Source organism: Nylanderia fulva, unplaced genomic scaffold (assembly GCF_048542155.1).
Source record: "Nylanderia fulva isolate GAGA-0341 unplaced genomic scaffold, ASM4854215v1 Scaffold967, whole genome shotgun sequence".
Lineage (NCBI taxonomy): Eukaryota > Metazoa > Arthropoda > Insecta > Hymenoptera > Formicidae > Nylanderia > Nylanderia fulva.
In genome coordinates, this window is record NW_028191098.1 from 730 (window position 1) to 18,987 (window position 18,258).

Genomic DNA, 18,258 nt, shown 5'->3' on the forward strand with positions numbered 1-18,258 from the left:
GCAGCAAGAAAAGTGTTTTCATATTTGAAAAACGTTGCTGAAGCTGCGTTATTGCGATTCAATGAATGTAAGACTTTGAAATATCCAAAAAGCGATCAACTTAGAGCTCTTTGTGGCTTATCCAAACATACTTCGTCTTCCGAAGCGTACTTTTATGAAACTGCTTACGAGCAAAGGAAAAAGTTTGAGCAACCACTTATAATGAGACAATCCTCTCCTCACGGAGTAATAAATGTTTTGCCGTTAATAGATAACCATGGTAAAAAAATAAAATGTGGCATTGTGATGAGAACAAATGCCACATAAATGATACTTCCATGGAAAAGTTTGTAAAATTTTTGAAATTGTTTGAAGAAGATACTTTGAAAAAGATAATGAATGTTAAATTCATGGCGCAGCTAAAAAATTGTTCCGTTTCACGTACGAGTAGCAGATTAGGACATCCTCCGGAATGCTATACAAATCCGAATCTTTGCAAGTCATACATTGCAACGATAAACACTTTATCACCTCATTTTCCTTTCGTGAGAAATATTCGAAGAAATGTTTACAAATTGATCGACAATTATAATAAGTTTTGTCAACTGTTTTCATCTTTGAGATTCATCAATATGGATAAATTAGTTGAAATTTCCAATGATTTTAAGAATAAAGCAAGATTATATCCAAAAAATGTAACTAATGTTTGTTTGGACGAGGAAAAGATTTTCTCGCAAAATTACGAAGCATTTAAAGTCATGAAAAAGCGATTGTTGGATTTGCCACGTATCCCTTGCATCTCTTGCGAAAAATTATGCTTGATAAGAGACGTTTCTAAGCTCGAGAAGCTGAGGAAAACAATAGACGGACTTTTTTGGAAAGATCTGATAGCAAACGTAACAGAACACAAGGTTTGTTCGCGTCGCATGCCCTAACATGCTCCTTCTCACTCCAATGCGCTCCAATACGTTCGTGTCACCGGAAACAAGATGGCGACTAGATGTTCGCGTCACGTTAGAGCATACTCTAAGGAGCAATTAGGAGCACGCTCTATTTGCCTCACCTTCGAAGGTGGTGCATTTGGGGCTATTTTATCGCGCATGCGTGTGAAGCTTGTACTGTAAACAGTATCCACTGCTCAAGAGTCGGGTAGTCCAATAACCTCGCTTTTATTATTCGGCTACGCCGTCACTGTCTTGATATTTCACAATGGAAACTTCTTTTAAGTATTCAGGTAAGAATTTTATATATGATGCTGATTACTTAAATACTCATAATACTTTTTATATTTTTACTTAATTAACTAATAAAATAAATTCTAAGAGATAGATTAAATGATTTTATTCTAAGATAATTTAAATTGCATAAATATTGTACTATATTAATAGTTTTATTTTTCAGCTGTGAAACCTAAACTGGTATCATTAAAATTAATTAAGCCTCCCCAGACTTTTGCGTGTACTTCTGTTGTAACTGCTACAACAAACTCGACACAGTTCCTAACCACAACTGCGCCTTTGGATTCTGTACTGAATAAAATAAGTTTTTCTACAATTCAACCTCAGACTATAATCCACGAGAGTCCTTCTGTTACAGTTCCTGTAACAAGCTCTATGCAGTACACACCTACAACTTTGTCTTTACTAGACTCTTCAATTGTGAATGCTTTACTAAATAAAGCAGGTCCTTCTGAAATTCAGCCTCAGATTAAAATCCATGAGAGTTCTTCTGTTACGATTCCTGTAACAAGCTTTATGCAGCACACGCCTACAATTGTGTCTTCATTGGACTCTTCAATTATAGACTCAGATAATGAAAAAGAGAATACTTCTGGTGTCAATAATGATGGCTATTTTATTTGGGACTATAAAACCATAATGTTGTTTTTCACAGAGTATGAACAGCATGAAAAAAAATTCCAGAAAAGAAAATATCAAAGTAAAGAGGCTATGTTTCAAGCGATAGCAGAATCCTTCCAAGAAAGAGGTTATGTGAATGCTACTAAAAATCACATGAAAAATAAATTTAAATTGTTGAAGAAGAAATGGGATAAACATATCAAACAGACCATGGGAAAAAATAGTTCTGGAAAAGGCACTAAACCTCTTCCATTTAAAGAGTAAGTTCTATCTTGTGTTTTCTGTATATAATTATATATATGATATTTTTGAATTAAACATTATAATTAATAGTTTAGTCGATTTGTTTCATATTTTTATTTTGTCATTCTTACAATATTCTGTTTTTATTAAGTAGTTAGTATTATATTTAGTATTTAATAAGTAAGTAATAGAATACATATGTATCTTTACAGTGAAATGATAAACTTATTTGGAAAAAGTCACAGTGGAGTGCCATCTTTTGTAGCTGGCCGCAATGGAATGGTTTCTCAAGAAGACATTTTGCAAAAAGTGGTCAGTCAACATTTGTCTCAGTGAGTAATCATCTCCTTAAAATGTTTTTTAATTCATTTCTAGATATATTTTTAGATATAATTTAAAATGTTTTCTATTATAGGAATGTAAATGAAGAACAATCTTCTATTGCACTAGACTCGCCACCTTCGACACCATCTGCAGTTAACAGTCAATCTCAATCAGTAATAGGTAGCAGCAAATCGTCCATGACGGATAGCAGTTGCTCATCTTTAATAAATACAAAAGCAAAAGTACGAGATGGCAAATTGGCGCATACTCTACAATCACTTAAGGAATCCATCTGTGCTGTGCTACAAAGAGAAAGTGATGCCAAACAAGAAACACGTACAAAATATCTGACGGAGCTTAAAAAATGTAATGAATTACAAATAGAACAATTACAATTGCAAAAAGAACGAAATAGTATCTTACAAAGGCAACTTAAGATACTAGAGAGTATAGAAAGTAAAAAATACTCAACACAAGAATTATCAGACGAAGAAGATTAATAAGATATAATAAGACTAAAGATTTACTAAATTATATGTATACATAAGACATTCATAAAGTTTGTTCCTTTGCCTACTTAAAGGAGAAAATGTAGTAAAACACATTTATTAATCTTTTCTACATATAAATTCTGCGAAGTTACACATTTTTCCTGACAAGATCTGTCAGATATAGTAATTATAAAAATAGACACATTGTCTTTTAAAAAATGTTAATAAGATATTATTACAAATTTATAAAATTTATGAACAGTTTATTAAGTTTAATTTTAATTTTGTTAAAAGACAAGTGTGTTGGTTTTTACAATAATTATATCTTAATTAGATCTAATAATTAGATCTTTCATCATTGGGAAAAATGTGTAACTCTACAGGATTCAAAGGTAAAAAAAAGCTAATAAATGTACACATTTTCAATCACTTCATTTTTTACTTTATAACCAAAGTTACAAACTTTATGAACATTTCACGTAAATGAAGTTATATGTATTTAAAATTTATATAATTTTGTTAATTTTATTTAAAATTTTTATTTCAAGTTGAAATAACTTTTATTTTATTAAAGTTTATTTTAGTTTTTTATTTATTTATTTTCTGTTATTTTGATAAACAGCGTGACAAAGCTGTATCAAGCTCTGCAAGAGAGGAAAGCTACATTTACTTATTGAGTTCTTTTAGTTGAAAAAAGCTGCATTTATTTATTAAGTTTTTTTAATTGGAAAAAGCTGCATTTACTTATCGAGTTCTTTTTTACATAATAAAGCAGCATTATTTACTTGCAGTCAAGCGTACAAAACGTGATTGAAAATCAAAACTGTCATTTCTTGTTCAATTTACATTTTTTTGTTAATTATCGATAAAAAATCATAATAAAATATATATTTGCATTATGCAGTTATATTTCTCTATTTGTATGAAAAATAGGCGTATATGACAATAAAAGACTGATGTATGGATAAATTTTTAACAAAATTGTTTTATTTGTTGTCTTACATATTACATAAGAATTTATTTTATAAAATTTAATATCAAACTTTAATAATTTTTAATTAAAATGAGCTGAATAGAAGATATATAATTGTAATATTCATAATTATTAATAAATGAAATATATTTGTGTAATCGTTATGGTTATAATCGTTATAATCTTGAAACTATAATTGTACATTGTTTCCTAATTTTTATAACTAAAAAAACATAAATATTTGAAAGCACTTTGATAGTTTTGTACATTAAATACATATCATACATATTTTTAATTGAACGACACAGATTGATACAATGCAGTATGTGATATGTCGACGTTGACAACGACACGATATCGATATTTAAAAAAAATAATAAACATAATATTTAAATATTAATATTAGAACATAATATTTAAACAAATTTATTTGGATACTCTTATTCAAATCATCGTTGAAACAGTTGTCTACATAATTCGTCTCTGAGATCGCGACCATGTCGATCATCATCCGGATCTTCATTTCTATCTGCTGCTGGGACATTATGTAACAATACCTGCGCATTTATATCAGCATGGTTGTCGACTTCAGGTTCTTCCATGTGTTGCAAATCATCCAAGTCAGCCAAATTGTGAAGAACGCAGCAAGCGAAGATGAATTTGACGATAAATTGCATATTCCTCAACTTGAGGAAATATAACTGTCTGAAACGTTGTTTCAGTATTCCAAATCCATGCTCAACTGAAATTCTGCATTGACTGTGTATACGATTAAAATTTCTTTGGGCCTGTGTCAAATGTCCATTATCCCGATATGGAGTAATTAATTGGAGAAGGCATGGATATGCAGCATCTCCAAGAAGTATGCTTCCATCTAAAATAAAAGCATGTATATTTAAAATTAACAGCTAAGGCTAAGGCTGCTTTTTGATATTCATTCTGCTAGTTGAAAATCTATATTTTATATTATGTACTACAGATTTATAATACTGGCAGTAAATATCAAAACGTAGCCTATGAAAACATTTACAGTGAAGTATATATTTTAATCATAAATCTTACAGATATGGCAATGCATAGTCAACCACATCTACATACATAGAAATATTAAAAAATGTTTCTTTTTTTAATCTCCTCCGGACTTTCGAATACAGAAACTATAGATAATTACCAGTTCATATCTATAAAATATCTACGATTTTAACCGAATTGAATAAGAAATATAAAAATATTTGATTAAAATACAGTAATTAATTATGAATGTAATAAGTTCATACTTCCACAAAATATTGGCAAATCTTCAGCCAAACTGGAATTTGCAAATACTCTTGCATCGTGCACTGAACCAGGATAGCCAATTAATACATCTAAAAACTTTTTCTGTTCATTAACGGTCCCTTGCATGTGTACAGAAAAATAATGCTTTTTATTGATATAAGCCACTGGGTCTTCAGAAGGTTTGTCAATACGGATATGTGAGCCGTCAATACATCCTATAACAGAAAAGAAATACATTAAATGAATTAATATAATTAGATTACACATACTGAATTACAAAACTGTGATAAATTAAATATATCATCGAAGAAAATCACATTATTACCAATTACTCCTGGAAAACCTTTACTTTCAAGATAGTATCTTTGCGTTCTTTGTCTCTCTACTTCAGTAGGATACCGAATAACTTCATTCCTCATATCATACAAAAACTGTGTAACCCTCCGTAAGACAGATTCAAGAGTACTAAGAGAGAGATCGAATCTGTCAGCAACATCTCTGAAACTAGCACTTTGATGGCCAGCAAACCATAAAAAAGTGAGAATATGTTTTTCAGCTGAAACTACCTTGAATCCTCCATTTCCTATATAAATATTAATCAAACTTTATTCAAAATAAAGTCCAAAATTTTTAGTATACATATCTAATTTTAAAAAATCAATACTTACCTCCTAAATTTCTAAAATATGGCCAATGATTAAATTTCTCTACTATACTCATAAAAAGCGTTCTTTTCAAACGAAAATGCATAACAAATTCTCTATCTGTATACATAGGCACTGTATTTTCAATGTAATTGGTTATGCATGTCCTATGTATTTTTGAACGAAACCTTCTGCAATTTCAACGATTACGTTAATGGCAATATCTGCAAATACAAATTATATAAAATTCAATAAAAATGCACAAACTACTTAAGGAAAGATGAATTTAAAATTACAAGATTTTTAGAGATTACACCAAAATTAGAAACGTCGCATCTTTATCATTAATACTCACTTTCTATTTCATCGTCGTTCCCATTGTCTTCTAACAATTCACCAATTCCTGCCAAAGGTACAGGATTTTCTGCAAAAACGTCATCATTAATATTATTTATTATTATAATGCGAAAAACGTCAAAAAAACCTAGGCGATCCATGCTGTCAAAACCTAACCTAATCGGTCAATGATGTACGATGTGCGATTGAAAGGGAAGGGAGTGCTCAAATCCGTTCGTGTCACTGAGCGTTGGTGCACATAAACCCATCTGATCCAACCGCCATCTTATCTGTGATCCAAGTGCTCTCTGGTGTACATTGGAGCATGTGACGCGAACAAACCTACAGTAATAATACTGAATTCGTTTGTCAGCTTTGTTTGGGTAAATTTCAAAAAGGCGTGTTGCTTTCTACTTGCATTTTGAATAATCTTGCGGTAAAACCATTACCAGATGTTTTGTCAGATTTCAATGATTACGAAAAAATGTTAATCAAGAGAATTAGCAGCTTTCAAGTAGTGCAATTGATGGGCAATGTTTCGAACAAACATATACTGCATAGACAAATGATCCGCAAAGTAAAAGGCAGAACATTTCATTTGCCTCTACCTTTACAAGAAACATTGGATAAGGTATGTCCTCCGGAAGATCCTATAAATTTGAATCACGAGTTGCACATTCTCGTTCGAAGTATACCCAAGAATTCTAAAGTGGTTTGGGAAAATTTGGTAGATATTAATAAAGTGTATAAGGCTTTACAATGGTTGAAAGAAAATAATCCTCCTTACTCGAAAAGTCGTCTTCCGGCGTCATCTGATGATCTATTAAATGATAAGTTGCAGAAAACAGAATATCGGATTGTCGATGACGAAAGCGACAATGACGAAATAAATGAGGTGGTTGAGAAATTACCGTGGATATACGCAGGATGCGATAAGTGACGTTAGAACTTCGGACGTTGGCCCAATTCAGTCACGGGGCAAACACAAGTGTGAATCCGAGGCAAGGAACTTCCCAAAGCAATCTTTTATCTTTTCTTATTATTTATTTACAAAAAGTCAAATCATGACTTGGACGTTTATTTATAAGATAGAATCAAATATAACATAAAAAGGATTAAAAAGAATTAAAAAACTGATCTCCAAATCGTCTCAGCGAATACCCGAACAAACAGAGGCCGAAGTGGAGTTCACAACAATATGGAACCCTAAATTCAATAGGAACTTAATTCTCACCTCAAACATAATTACTTAGAGAGTCAAATAACCTCCCAAGTCAATCATGGACGTAAGCCCAGGATTGAGGATGAGGAGACAGGTAGCAACTCCAAGGACCTGACCTACGTCGGATATTTGCTGAGCCGATCACAAAAAAATATATAATTAGATATTAAACACGATAATAGAATTAGATTAGATATATGATAGAATATAGCTGACATGCTGATTCTCGCAAATGAATTGACGAACCTCCCGGATGACAAAATTAATCGAAATCATTTTACACACGGCTGAGCACAACCGCTAATGACTTTACTGGGACAAGTAGGCGAATGTTTATTTATTTTAATTAAGTAGCTCGATTCCATTCATTTCATTTTATTTTATGTATTAGTCATCCGAGACATTTGTTTGTTCATATTGATACTTGTGGTAAAAAATGGTAAAGTAATTTATTTTGTTATTTATTCTGCACCAACAAGGTTGATTTTATATTATTTTATTTGTTTAATAATTATTAAAAGGGTTTATATGACAACAGTCCAAATCTCGAACATCCGGGCACGATAATTCGATTTTACCTAAAATATTAGGATAAAGGAACTCTTGTCGAGTGTACCTTACATCCGTAAAATCAAGAATAGGAACTCTCGCCAAACCTGTATTACACTACCGCGCAGCGATTCGCGCTGAGCCCAGTGGTGGGGCGACGCTCCACGATTGGCCGGCGGGCCAAGGGAAGGGCGAGCGTGAAGCGTACGGCCGACTATAAAAGCCGCGAGCAACCAACGCTCGAGACAGTCGGGTTTGCACAGTTCTGGTACTTGTCGAGCGCGATTCGTCGGGTTTGTACAGTTCTAGTACTTGTCGATCGCGATTCGTCCGAGACAAATCGTTGTCTCGTAAAACATTCGGTCGATCCGTGTAGTCGCGCGAAACTGCTAGACTCGGTGAATCTAGTCCGCGACAAATTCACGAATCCGATCCGGTACCACGTAATAAATGCGCAAAATCATAGGTGGCATGAGATGTGCTGCAAGCGGATAATTTCGCGAGTATTTGTAAACGGTACGATAAACCGTCGTGCGGATAATAAACGAGTGTAAATCGTAAATCTGTGTACAGAGTTCAAGCTGAGGACACTCTCGAATAAACTTCGTAGTGAAACCTATAAAACCAGTGATCTGTTACTTACCTACGTATCCGTTTCCCACGTCGATTCTCCATCGGGTGTAAATCCGTACCTAGGGCGAAGAAGAAGTCCGGCGGTATCCTGAAAACAAAGGAGAAACATAAATTAGTCGAATTCCGGCGAAATTGCAGTGTTCGCACTTGCATGACGCAATTCTGACTTGCGTCGCAGCGGCGGCCATCTTCAAAGGACGGCGCGGCATACATCAAGGACGACTCTAGCCCAGCGGCATCAACGAGCGTACCTGTGACGGAAGAGACAATTCGGCTACATCAACCTTCTTACTTATCCAGGTTAAAGTAAGTGGCAACCATTAAGGTGAAAGCGGGACGTCTGTTGGCCGGTAAGACGGGCGGAGGGCTAATTCTCTCACAACGTTCGATCACATAAGTACTTCCAGATTCATGTGCTCTGGGTTTTTAGGCGAAAAGGATATAGAAGAGGCATTTCCACAGCGATCCATTTCAATTATTCCAGTGGTCGGATACAACCTTAGCAACCAGCACTACGTGCAAATGCAAGCGTCTACGTGTGTTTATGCGATTCTCGCTTTTTAGGCCATTGTAATTCGAATTTTTACGTCCGGGGGAATAGCAAGACTATTTCCACATAAATAATGGAGTCAATTAGTATAGCTAATTATTTTCCAGAATCTCGACCCCTGTAGCTCGTCAATCATTTCGAAAAAGTACAGTAGAAAATAACGATCGTTGGCGCGGGCAAGCTTTCGAAACATTGCATATTCAGGAAGGAGGAATTTACATTTATCTGTCACACGCGCGCTTGGCATATACGCGATTAAAATATGCATACAAAAAGCTATTGACTATTACACGCACATTCATTTAATTAATAGGATTTTCTGCAGTTCTATAATGCAAAAATCCGATACGTGGTACAAAATTATAACTTCAATTTTTCAGCTTTCGCTAAAACAATTGTGATAAGATATCGCGATAATTATAATTTATCCATGGACATTTTTCACGCAGTATTTTCCTCCGAATTTATAACAGTGCATCGCTATTGCGCTATGCATATCTCCATCTTTTTTTATTAGCGCGCTTACGTTTATTGTTTCTCTTTACGGCGAGTAACAGAAGATAAAAGTTATTTCAATAATTCATCCAAGTACCACACTGTTTGTGTGACTAACTTTCACATATTTTTATGATATTTTATTAAAAACTAGCCAAGCCATAAAAAAACTTTAAGTCTGCGAAATTAGTAAAACTGGCATAAAGTTCCAGTGTTGTGGTGGAAATTTTTTGCAGAGCCGGGACATAAAAAAAAATTCTTTTCTTCTCCAATTTTCTCACTCGTACTTTATTTCGAACAATCTCTATAAGTTTTCTGAATGGGATGCATTCACAGGAGTATAATTATATGAGATTGGTATATATTCTGTTGTTAAAATTTTTTCAAATTCATTTCAAAGTTTTTATATCACGCGTTTTCTTTCTCTCTCTCTCTCTCTCTCTCTCTCTCTCTCTCTCTCTCTCTCTCTCTCTCTGTGTGTAAATCATTTGAAGTCCGTATCTAGTTGAATAAAAATTGAAAATAAATTTTCGACGTGCTAATTACGTAAATGTTCGAAGCCGCGGTTTGTGTTGGATCATCGGTAGAATTCCGTGGTACGTAACAGAGCAATGAGACTGGAGGCAAATAAAAAGACCACAAAGCTTGCGAACGTACGATCGGAAAGAGCGCAACGAGGAGGGTGGCGGTTTGTGGTGATCGGAGATGAAGAGGATTCGCTGCTTCTCCTACCATGAAGACCTAGTTTACCTTGGCGTCGTGTCGGTGCTCTCTCCTTTGTACAGAAAGTGTCATAGAGGACGATCGAGATGGCTCTCGATCAATGCTACTGTGTTCAGAGAGAGGGAGAGAGAGAGAGAGAGAGAGAGTGTGTGTGTTACGTTTCTCTTACTATCTAGCTCAAATGACAAACATTCGTGCTTCTGTGTCGATCGTAGGGATTAGTTCAGCTAACACTATCTCTAATAATGGATAATTGATTCGAGTCAGGTACTTTTCGTTGTATTTATGTATAGGTTGTTTCATCATTTTCACATAGAACTCTCCATCGTCGATACCAAGATAGTTTTGAGGAAACAAGCTTTTATATAAACCTTACAAAAATTATTGATGAATATTAAAGAATATACATTTTTTTAATTAAAAATGTAAATTTCTCTGTAATAATGGATCTCTCTAATAATAGATAATTGATTCGAGTCACTTTTCGTTGTATTTATGTATAGGTTGTTTCATCATTTTCACATAGAACTCTCCATCGTCGATACCAAGATAGTCTTGAGGAAACGAGCTTTTATATAAACCTTACTAAAATTATTGATGAATATTAAAAAATATACATTTTTTTCAATTAAAAATGTAAATTTTGAAAAAATGCAATATTTAAAAAAAATTCCGAAATTTTTTGCTTCTTTTAGAATTTTTTATTCTTATGTGACATTCTTGTATCAATTTCAATCGTTGGAGTTTATGTTACGAGTTGAAATAGTTTGTGCATATTTTGCTTATCACATATTTTCAATCTAAAAATCTTAATGCAAATTTAACGAAGTTTATTAGAGCTAGTTTGGATTGTATAACAGATTAACGAAATAGCAATTTGCCTTCTTGATGCAAATAATCATATGAATAGTTGAGAGACAAAGCGTAAGGATAATATGTGCATAAATTTAGAAAATATGTGTTTATCAAGTTGGTGAATTTATGAATAATAAATCGGAATGCGCGGAGAGAGAGGACGGTAAGTAGGTTGATTGAATTTGCCATTTGCGAAACAATTCTGCAAATGAATTCGTAGACCAATTTGCGTAACAAAATGTCTTCCTGTTTGCGTGAAACGCTACTGCGTTACCGCAGCGTATATAACTATGTACATTTAATCAAAGGTACTTGTATATAAAGTGCTTTACATCATCTTCATGTACAAAAAATTTTATAAACAATTTATGAACATATCCTCTAAATACCTGTAAAAATTAGCATTATTAAGCAATTTCGGTAATCCTCGTTGCTATAAATAATTTAAAACTAAGAGATAGTAAAAGATTCCGGAATAACTCTGTATACCACTTTCTGCAAAAGTTTTTCATTATATACAAGTGTGATTAAAAAAAACAAAGATCTGAAAGATTAAAATAGTTTTTTTATTTGTATGCAAAATAATCTCACTCAACTTAAACTTATATCTCTTACTAAAAATCAGAAGGAAACATTCTGTATATAGAATCTTTAATCAAATTAATTTTCAAAGCCAAAAACCTAATAATGTAATTAATTCGTTTATGATTGGTTTATAATTTGTTTTGTATAGTGTTTCTCTTGTTTTTCGTTGCTTGGGACGTCTTATCTGGCTTTTAATACTAATACTTTTAATAATAAATAAATAAGACATGTTACATAGCACGTGTATAGACGTGCTATGTAACATGTCTTATTTATTTATTTATTTATTTATTTATTGGGAGCGGTAACGGCTGAGACAAATTCAGGACGAAAATGGGAAATAATTATTATATATTTATTCTGTAATTTTCTGTTTTGACATCTTTCAAATAAGTTTTATTACTGTACTTTTGATTTATGTAAATATTGCGTAATGAAATATGTGTAATGCGGACTAAGTTCAATACTGTGTATTTTCTGATCAATTTATAATTTGTTCAATTTATAATTTATGTAGCTATTTGTACTTGATAAGGACCACAATCTAAATAGTCGAAATGTAGTACGTTTGTTAATAAACTTTGTCAGTCAAGTCGAAGCATTGATCATTTTTAAATACCAAAAAAGAAAAAATATACAGAACTTTTTTATTGGCTCGTAATTATAACAACTAAAAATAATTAAAGAACTGGGCCAATGTAACAAACAAGTAAAAACATTCAATATTTATTACGAACTTAGGTATTTATTGACACATAAAAATAATGATAAAACTTGACATTAAAAATTACAAATAAATATATAATATCAAATTATGTAAAAACCTAAATACCTTTTGACATAAAAGTAAGATAAAATAAAAATAATGATAAAAGTAGACATTGAAATTCCGAATAAAAATATAAAATAAAATAACGTTTCGACTGTAATCTCAGTCTTCCTCAGATTAATATAAAGGTATAAAATATAATATACGCTAATTAAATCGCCATAATAGAAACATATAAGGTTTCTCTAAATAATTTGTACAGCGGTATTGACAGGCGTTTATATTAAGTTGACAAAATCGCGGCGCTTACAAAGAAAATGTTTTTTTACAATAGAAATTAGTCAAACGTGATATCGACAGCCGATCCCATATTGCAATGACTAGCCTCACAACGATGTCCATTACTCAGTATATAGATGTAATAATATCGTCAAGATTTTAAAATTATTAAGTCAAAAAACTTTTAGATCCAAAGTCAGTCGTTATCAAGCGACGAATTTGTTGGTCAGGAATGGACTGTTTTTGTCAAAAAGAAAAAATTCAATAATCCCCTAGTGTCCTTAGTTGTTAAATTAGTCTTCAAATTAAAAATGTTTACCATCATGATGAAAATATCAAAACATTGTGACGACCCATTAGGGGTCGCCACTAATTGCGCCGGGCCTGACATCCGTCCGACGCGCCGAGCCGACCATCCGCCGGGCGCGTGATCCATCCCCTCCGGAGGGATGCCCGCCACACGCGAGGAAACGCGTGGGAGGAACAGCACCGGTATATAAGCCGGCTCGTCCGAAGAGCCGGCACCAGTCCTGTCCCAGATCCTAATCCTAGCACCAGGCCTCTGGGCGTCCCCGAGGCTTCCTGGACCAGATCCTACGACAGTCGACGGAGACGGGAGTACCCTCTTCGCTGCCTGGGAGTTCCCGGCGTTCGACGTTCCTTTCTGCTACGACCGACGAAGGCGGGTTTAACCCCTTCGCTGCCTGGGAGTGCCCGGCGTTCGGTTTCCTTCTGCTTCGACCGACGGAGGTGGGTTTAACCCCTTCGCTGCCTGGGAGTGCCCGGCGTTCGGTTTCCTTTTCTACGACCGACGGAGGTGGGTTTAACCCCTTCGCTGCCTGAGAGTGCCCGGCGTTCGGTTTCCTTTTCTACGACCGACGGAGGTGGGTTTGACCCCTCCGCTGCCTGGGGGTACCCGGCATTCGGCTCTCCTGCAGCGCACCGCGCCGCCGCCCGCGGCTTCGCGACCGAAGGTTCGTCCGTCCGCGCGTTAGTAATAAGTTCGTGTAAATAACAGTGTGTCCGTCTTCTAGGTTAAGTATGTACATAGTGTAAATAGTGATTGAATAAACGAGTTGTGACTTTGAAACCGTGTACGCAAGTTTGGCCTTCCGATTCCGAATCCTGGTTCCGGCGAGCCGTCCGAGGCTAATCAAAATCCGTACCGTTACAACATTGTCAAAGCAATCACACAAGATCCAATAGGTAGTTAAAAAAACAATATAATAAAAGTGCGACGAAACATGTATCTATTTATATAGTTGTTTATCTGTTAGAAATTTCTTCTAGAATATCAAAGTATAACTCAAAAATTATTAACGTATATTAGTTTATAATGTCGCAGATAGCAGATAAGATAATATCATATACATATATATGCATAAGTATCTCTCGTACAAATTATCAACATACAAATTCGAATTCGATCTCACGCCGTTATTACATTATTATTTCAATAACGGCATTTTTTCTCCTTTTTCTGCTTCCTCTCCTTTAAAAAAAGTAGGAATTTGCACTTTATCACCTTATTATTGTCGTTGTGCAACTTAAAGCAGATTTCTTCGAAATATCCATGATCGGCCTGATACGTTTTATGCCTAAAAAAATTTTGTTCGACCACCGAATGTGAACATAAATGCTGTTATTATGTAAAATCACATTGTCGACTTTATATTGATATGTGGTTTATCTATCCAAAGAATTTTCTGCATACTCTGTTGTTGTAAAAAAATTCCACCCATGGCATCGCCTGCAAAACGAATACTAAAGTGTAATAGAACGATTAAAAAAAAATGTTGATATTTATTTTTTCAACATTAATAGCGAACGTTACTTTAGAAAAATATTTATAAAAAACTTGAATATAATATATAAAAACTGTATATTTGCTAAAAAAAACAGTAAAGTAATAAATATATAAGTAAAAAGAGAAGAATATGCTTGACGATTTAAAATTTAAGCGATAACATTTAGTCTACAAAAAGATGAAATTATTTAAATAAATCTTATCATTAATTTCCTCAATAATTCTATTTATAGCGTTGAATTCTAAATCAGTTAATGATGTTTTAATAAATTGTTTGTGAATATTTATATTTTATTGTTCTACATACTTTAGCAGTGAAAAAATAAATAATTGCAATATGTATGCAATATAATTGATAATACTGTATAACTGATATATGAAAAATATAAACTAAGAGTTTTAACAAGGCTCTGTAATATAAATATAAATTTAAAGATATAAGACAGGCAGTAAGAGCCAACTCGCGGATGACAGTGCGTTATCCTAACGAAACTAAATTTTTCGTTAGGATTAAGTATCTGTGCACAAGGCACCAAATTTTACTTGGTCACGGCCAAGATTTTAAAATATGAAATAATCTCATATTTGAGATTTAATTTCAATAACCCTTTCACCCCCCTACGGAAATAAGTAAATGCAAGAGAAAAATATAGATCCGAAAGTCGCTGAATCAGGAATCGAACCCGAGACCTTTCGCTTGCCGGGCGACTGCTCTTCCAACTGAGCTATTCAGATCCTTTCGATTCTATACTTTTCTCTGCTATATGTAATATCCTAACGAAAAATTTAGTTTCGTTAGGATAACGCACTGTCATCCGCGAGTTGGCTCTTACTGCCTGTCTTATATCTTTAAATTTATATGAAAAATATAAATTTAAATGTAAAAGCTGTTTTCAAAATTTCAATAAAATTGCCATAAAATAATTATAAAATTACAAATTAAGAGTTTAACATAAATAATTATAAAATTATAGACTTAGAAGACTCGATATTTAATCATGACATTACGCGCGTTAAATATACACTATGGATTATTACTTGAAAGCTGTTCTTTTTATCTGTGATATAACTATCTAGAACTATCTTCACCTTTTAATTTTAAAATCCTGATTTAGAATTATCTAGCCTTTTCAGCGATCATGTACTTACCATGTTTTTTTGGTACACTATATATTTAATTGAACTTTCTACCTTACTGCTACATTAATTGTTTATACCGATTGCATCACATTAAGAGAAAATTATGTTACTGCTATAATTGCACATAATGCAATACTATAAGATAGTGAAGCAATAATGAAAATTTATGCAGTATAAAATTTAATATTTAGATAAATATATAATAATTATTATAAATCAACACAGCTACATGTATAATTAATTTTATGGATATTGCTAAAAATAGATGATGATATAAATATAGATTGCTGAGGTCTTTAAGAAATTTTCAAGTCCACCGATCCTCTTGATATTATATTATTCTTGTGGAAAGTAGATTCAGGTATATGTTGATGTAGATGTATAGGTAAAGATGTAGGGGTTGACATAGGTGGCCAAGTTTTTTGATTTGTACAATATTAAATTGATTTACTAAATAGTAGCTTTTGATGGCGTTCTCTTGCAGATAATTTATCATTAGTACACAACGATGTTTCCGCTAGAATGCCGCGCCGTCAGAACGACGCTGGCACGTTCATAACATCGGCGACTTTGTCTAAATCTAGTGATAGATGTCAAGATTATTCCTAAAGTGATCGATCTTCTTGATTATAATGCGATATCGCCAATAGTAACTGTTGAGTATTAGCGCTATTCATTCTATTTACTAATAGTTTTATCGCAATAAATAATAAAATACAATTTGCTTTTCCATTTTCCATATGTGAAAAAAAAAGAAAGAAAAAGAAGAAAAAAGTATATACTTCTCATCGTTTTCTTATCAATTGTAGTAACAGAACAAACAAGATGTATCCTATCTCGTTATTTATAAATGATTCATTTGAGTTATATGTAAATGGTTTATACAAATGCTTTATGTCAAGTTGTATTAATAGATCGATTGACATCTCGTCATAATTAGATAGATAGATACGTTTGTTGCTGTCCCTTGGGAATTGCAAGGCGTTTTTTCAAAGAGCGAACCTTTTACATAGCTCTAGCTTTTCCTTTGCCCTGTGGCCATGTGTGATTTTACAATTAACTAACTCTTTTACAATTAACTAACCCCACATCATTCTCTTCGTCCTCCCTTCTTCTGGACATTCAACTTCATTCTATATATCCTGCCCTCTTCCTCTTCTCAATTGTCTTCCAATGCCTTTTCCTCCTCCTTTCCTTTCCTTTTGTCTCGTCATAATTATTAGATCGAATATTGTCATAATAAAGTTTATAAATTATATAAGTTATATAATTTCTAAATCTTCTCACACAACACTTTTGCCTCCTCTTATACAGCTAAATTTTTTATTCCATTCTTCACTCCATTCTTCACTATAACATATATGTAAAATTTTCTTATTCTGTTCTGTTGAATTTGTTTTATAAGTGCAAAAATATAAAAATTAACAGTATATATTACATTAGGAGACGCGGTAGTGTCTCCGGCCATGTTCAAACCCTAAAAGACCTTAAAAGACAAGTCTCCTTATCCTGCACCATCAAAGTCCATTTTTTGGGGGTATAGAACTACTAAAATATAAAAAATTTTGAATTGCACGTAATATAACCTGAAAGGCGGCATCGCCACGAGTAATTTGAGCCAAGAAAAAATAAAATCGGTCAAGCCGTTCTGGAGATACAAGTGGTCAAAAAGTGACGTTTTTCATGAAAAATGAAGTAACGTCGTCTTCTTCTTCTCTGTCCGCGTCCGCTGACGTCATCAGAATTATATATATATATAAATCTCTTCTCACCTTTCACTCACACCTCCCTCAACTTCCACCCACCCCTTTCCCTCCCACATACCGCCCCCCACCCCCACTCCCACTCCCACCCCTCTTTTGCCCTAACTCACCCTCTTTCGCCTCTTTCACCCTCTTTCGTCCTCTCTCACCCTCTGTTGTCCTCTTTCACCCTTTTTCACCCTCTTTCGTCCTCTTTCACCCTCTTTCACCCTCTTTCGTCCTCTTTCACCATCTTTCGCCTCTTTCATCCCTCTTTCGTCCTCTTTCGTCCTCTTTCACCCTCTTTCGTCCTCTTTCACCATCTTTCGCCTCTTTCACCCTCTTTCGTCCTCTCTCACCCCTCTTTCATTCTCTCTCACCCTCTTTCACCCTCTTTCATTCCCTCTCACCCCCTTTCGTCCTCTTTCACCCTCTTTCGTCCTCTCACCCTCTTTCATCCTCTTTCACACCTCTTTTGTCCTCTCTCACCCTCTTTCACCCTCTTTCGTCCTCTTTCATCACCCTTTTTCATTCCCTCTCACCCTCTTTCGTCCTCTTTCACTCTCTTTCGTCCTCTTTCACCCTCTTTCGTCCTCTTTCACCCTCTTTCATCCTCTCTCACCCTCTTTCGTCCTCTCCTCACCCTCTTTCATTCTCTCTCACCCTCTTTCATTCCCTCTCACCCTCTTTTGTCCTCTCTCACCCTCTTTCGTCCTCTTTCACTCTCTTTCGTCCTTTCTCACCCTCTTTCATTCTTTCTCACCCTCTTTCACCCTCTTTCG

At 34.1% G+C, this 18,258-nt stretch overlaps 1 protein-coding gene and 1 long non-coding RNA gene across 2 annotated transcripts; one reads left to right on the plus strand and one right to left on the minus strand.

Annotated features, from left to right (window-relative positions):
* The first annotated feature begins 1,635 nt into the window (after positions 1 to 1,635).
* On the plus strand, positions 1,636 to 2,905 carry LOC146719500 (uncharacterized). The gene is made up of 3 exons (XM_085490097.1): positions 1,636 to 2,098; positions 2,294 to 2,413; positions 2,497 to 2,905. Exons 1-3 carry the CDS (start codon positions 1,734 to 1,736, stop codon positions 2,903 to 2,905), a joined length of 894 nt encoding a protein of 297 aa, XP_085346223.1. The 5' UTR covers positions 1,636 to 1,733.
* Positions 2,906 to 5,982: 3,077 nt separating this feature from the next.
* Positions 5,983 to 6,443, minus strand: LOC146719501 (uncharacterized). The gene is made up of 3 exons (XR_014926502.1): positions 6,305 to 6,443; positions 6,147 to 6,215; positions 5,983 to 6,015 (listed from the first exon to the last, which is right to left on the minus strand). It is a non-coding gene; the product is annotated as an uncharacterized LOC146719501 (long non-coding RNA).
* Between the last annotated feature and the right edge of the window lie 11,815 nt (positions 6,444 to 18,258).

Bases quoted from the DNA above. Each gene is read 5' to 3' on its own strand.
- LOC146719500 (XM_085490097.1), top strand. From the start codon at position 1,734: ATGCAGCACACGCCTACAATTGTGTCTTCATTGGACTCTTCAATTATA. The intron at 2,099-2,293 runs GTAAGTTCTATC...GTATCTTTACAG, and splicing joins AAACCTCTTCCATTTAAAGA to TGAAATGATAAACTTATTTG. The intron at 2,414-2,496 runs GTGAGTAATCAT...TTTCTATTATAG, and splicing joins GTCAGTCAACATTTGTCTCA to GAATGTAAATGAAGAACAAT.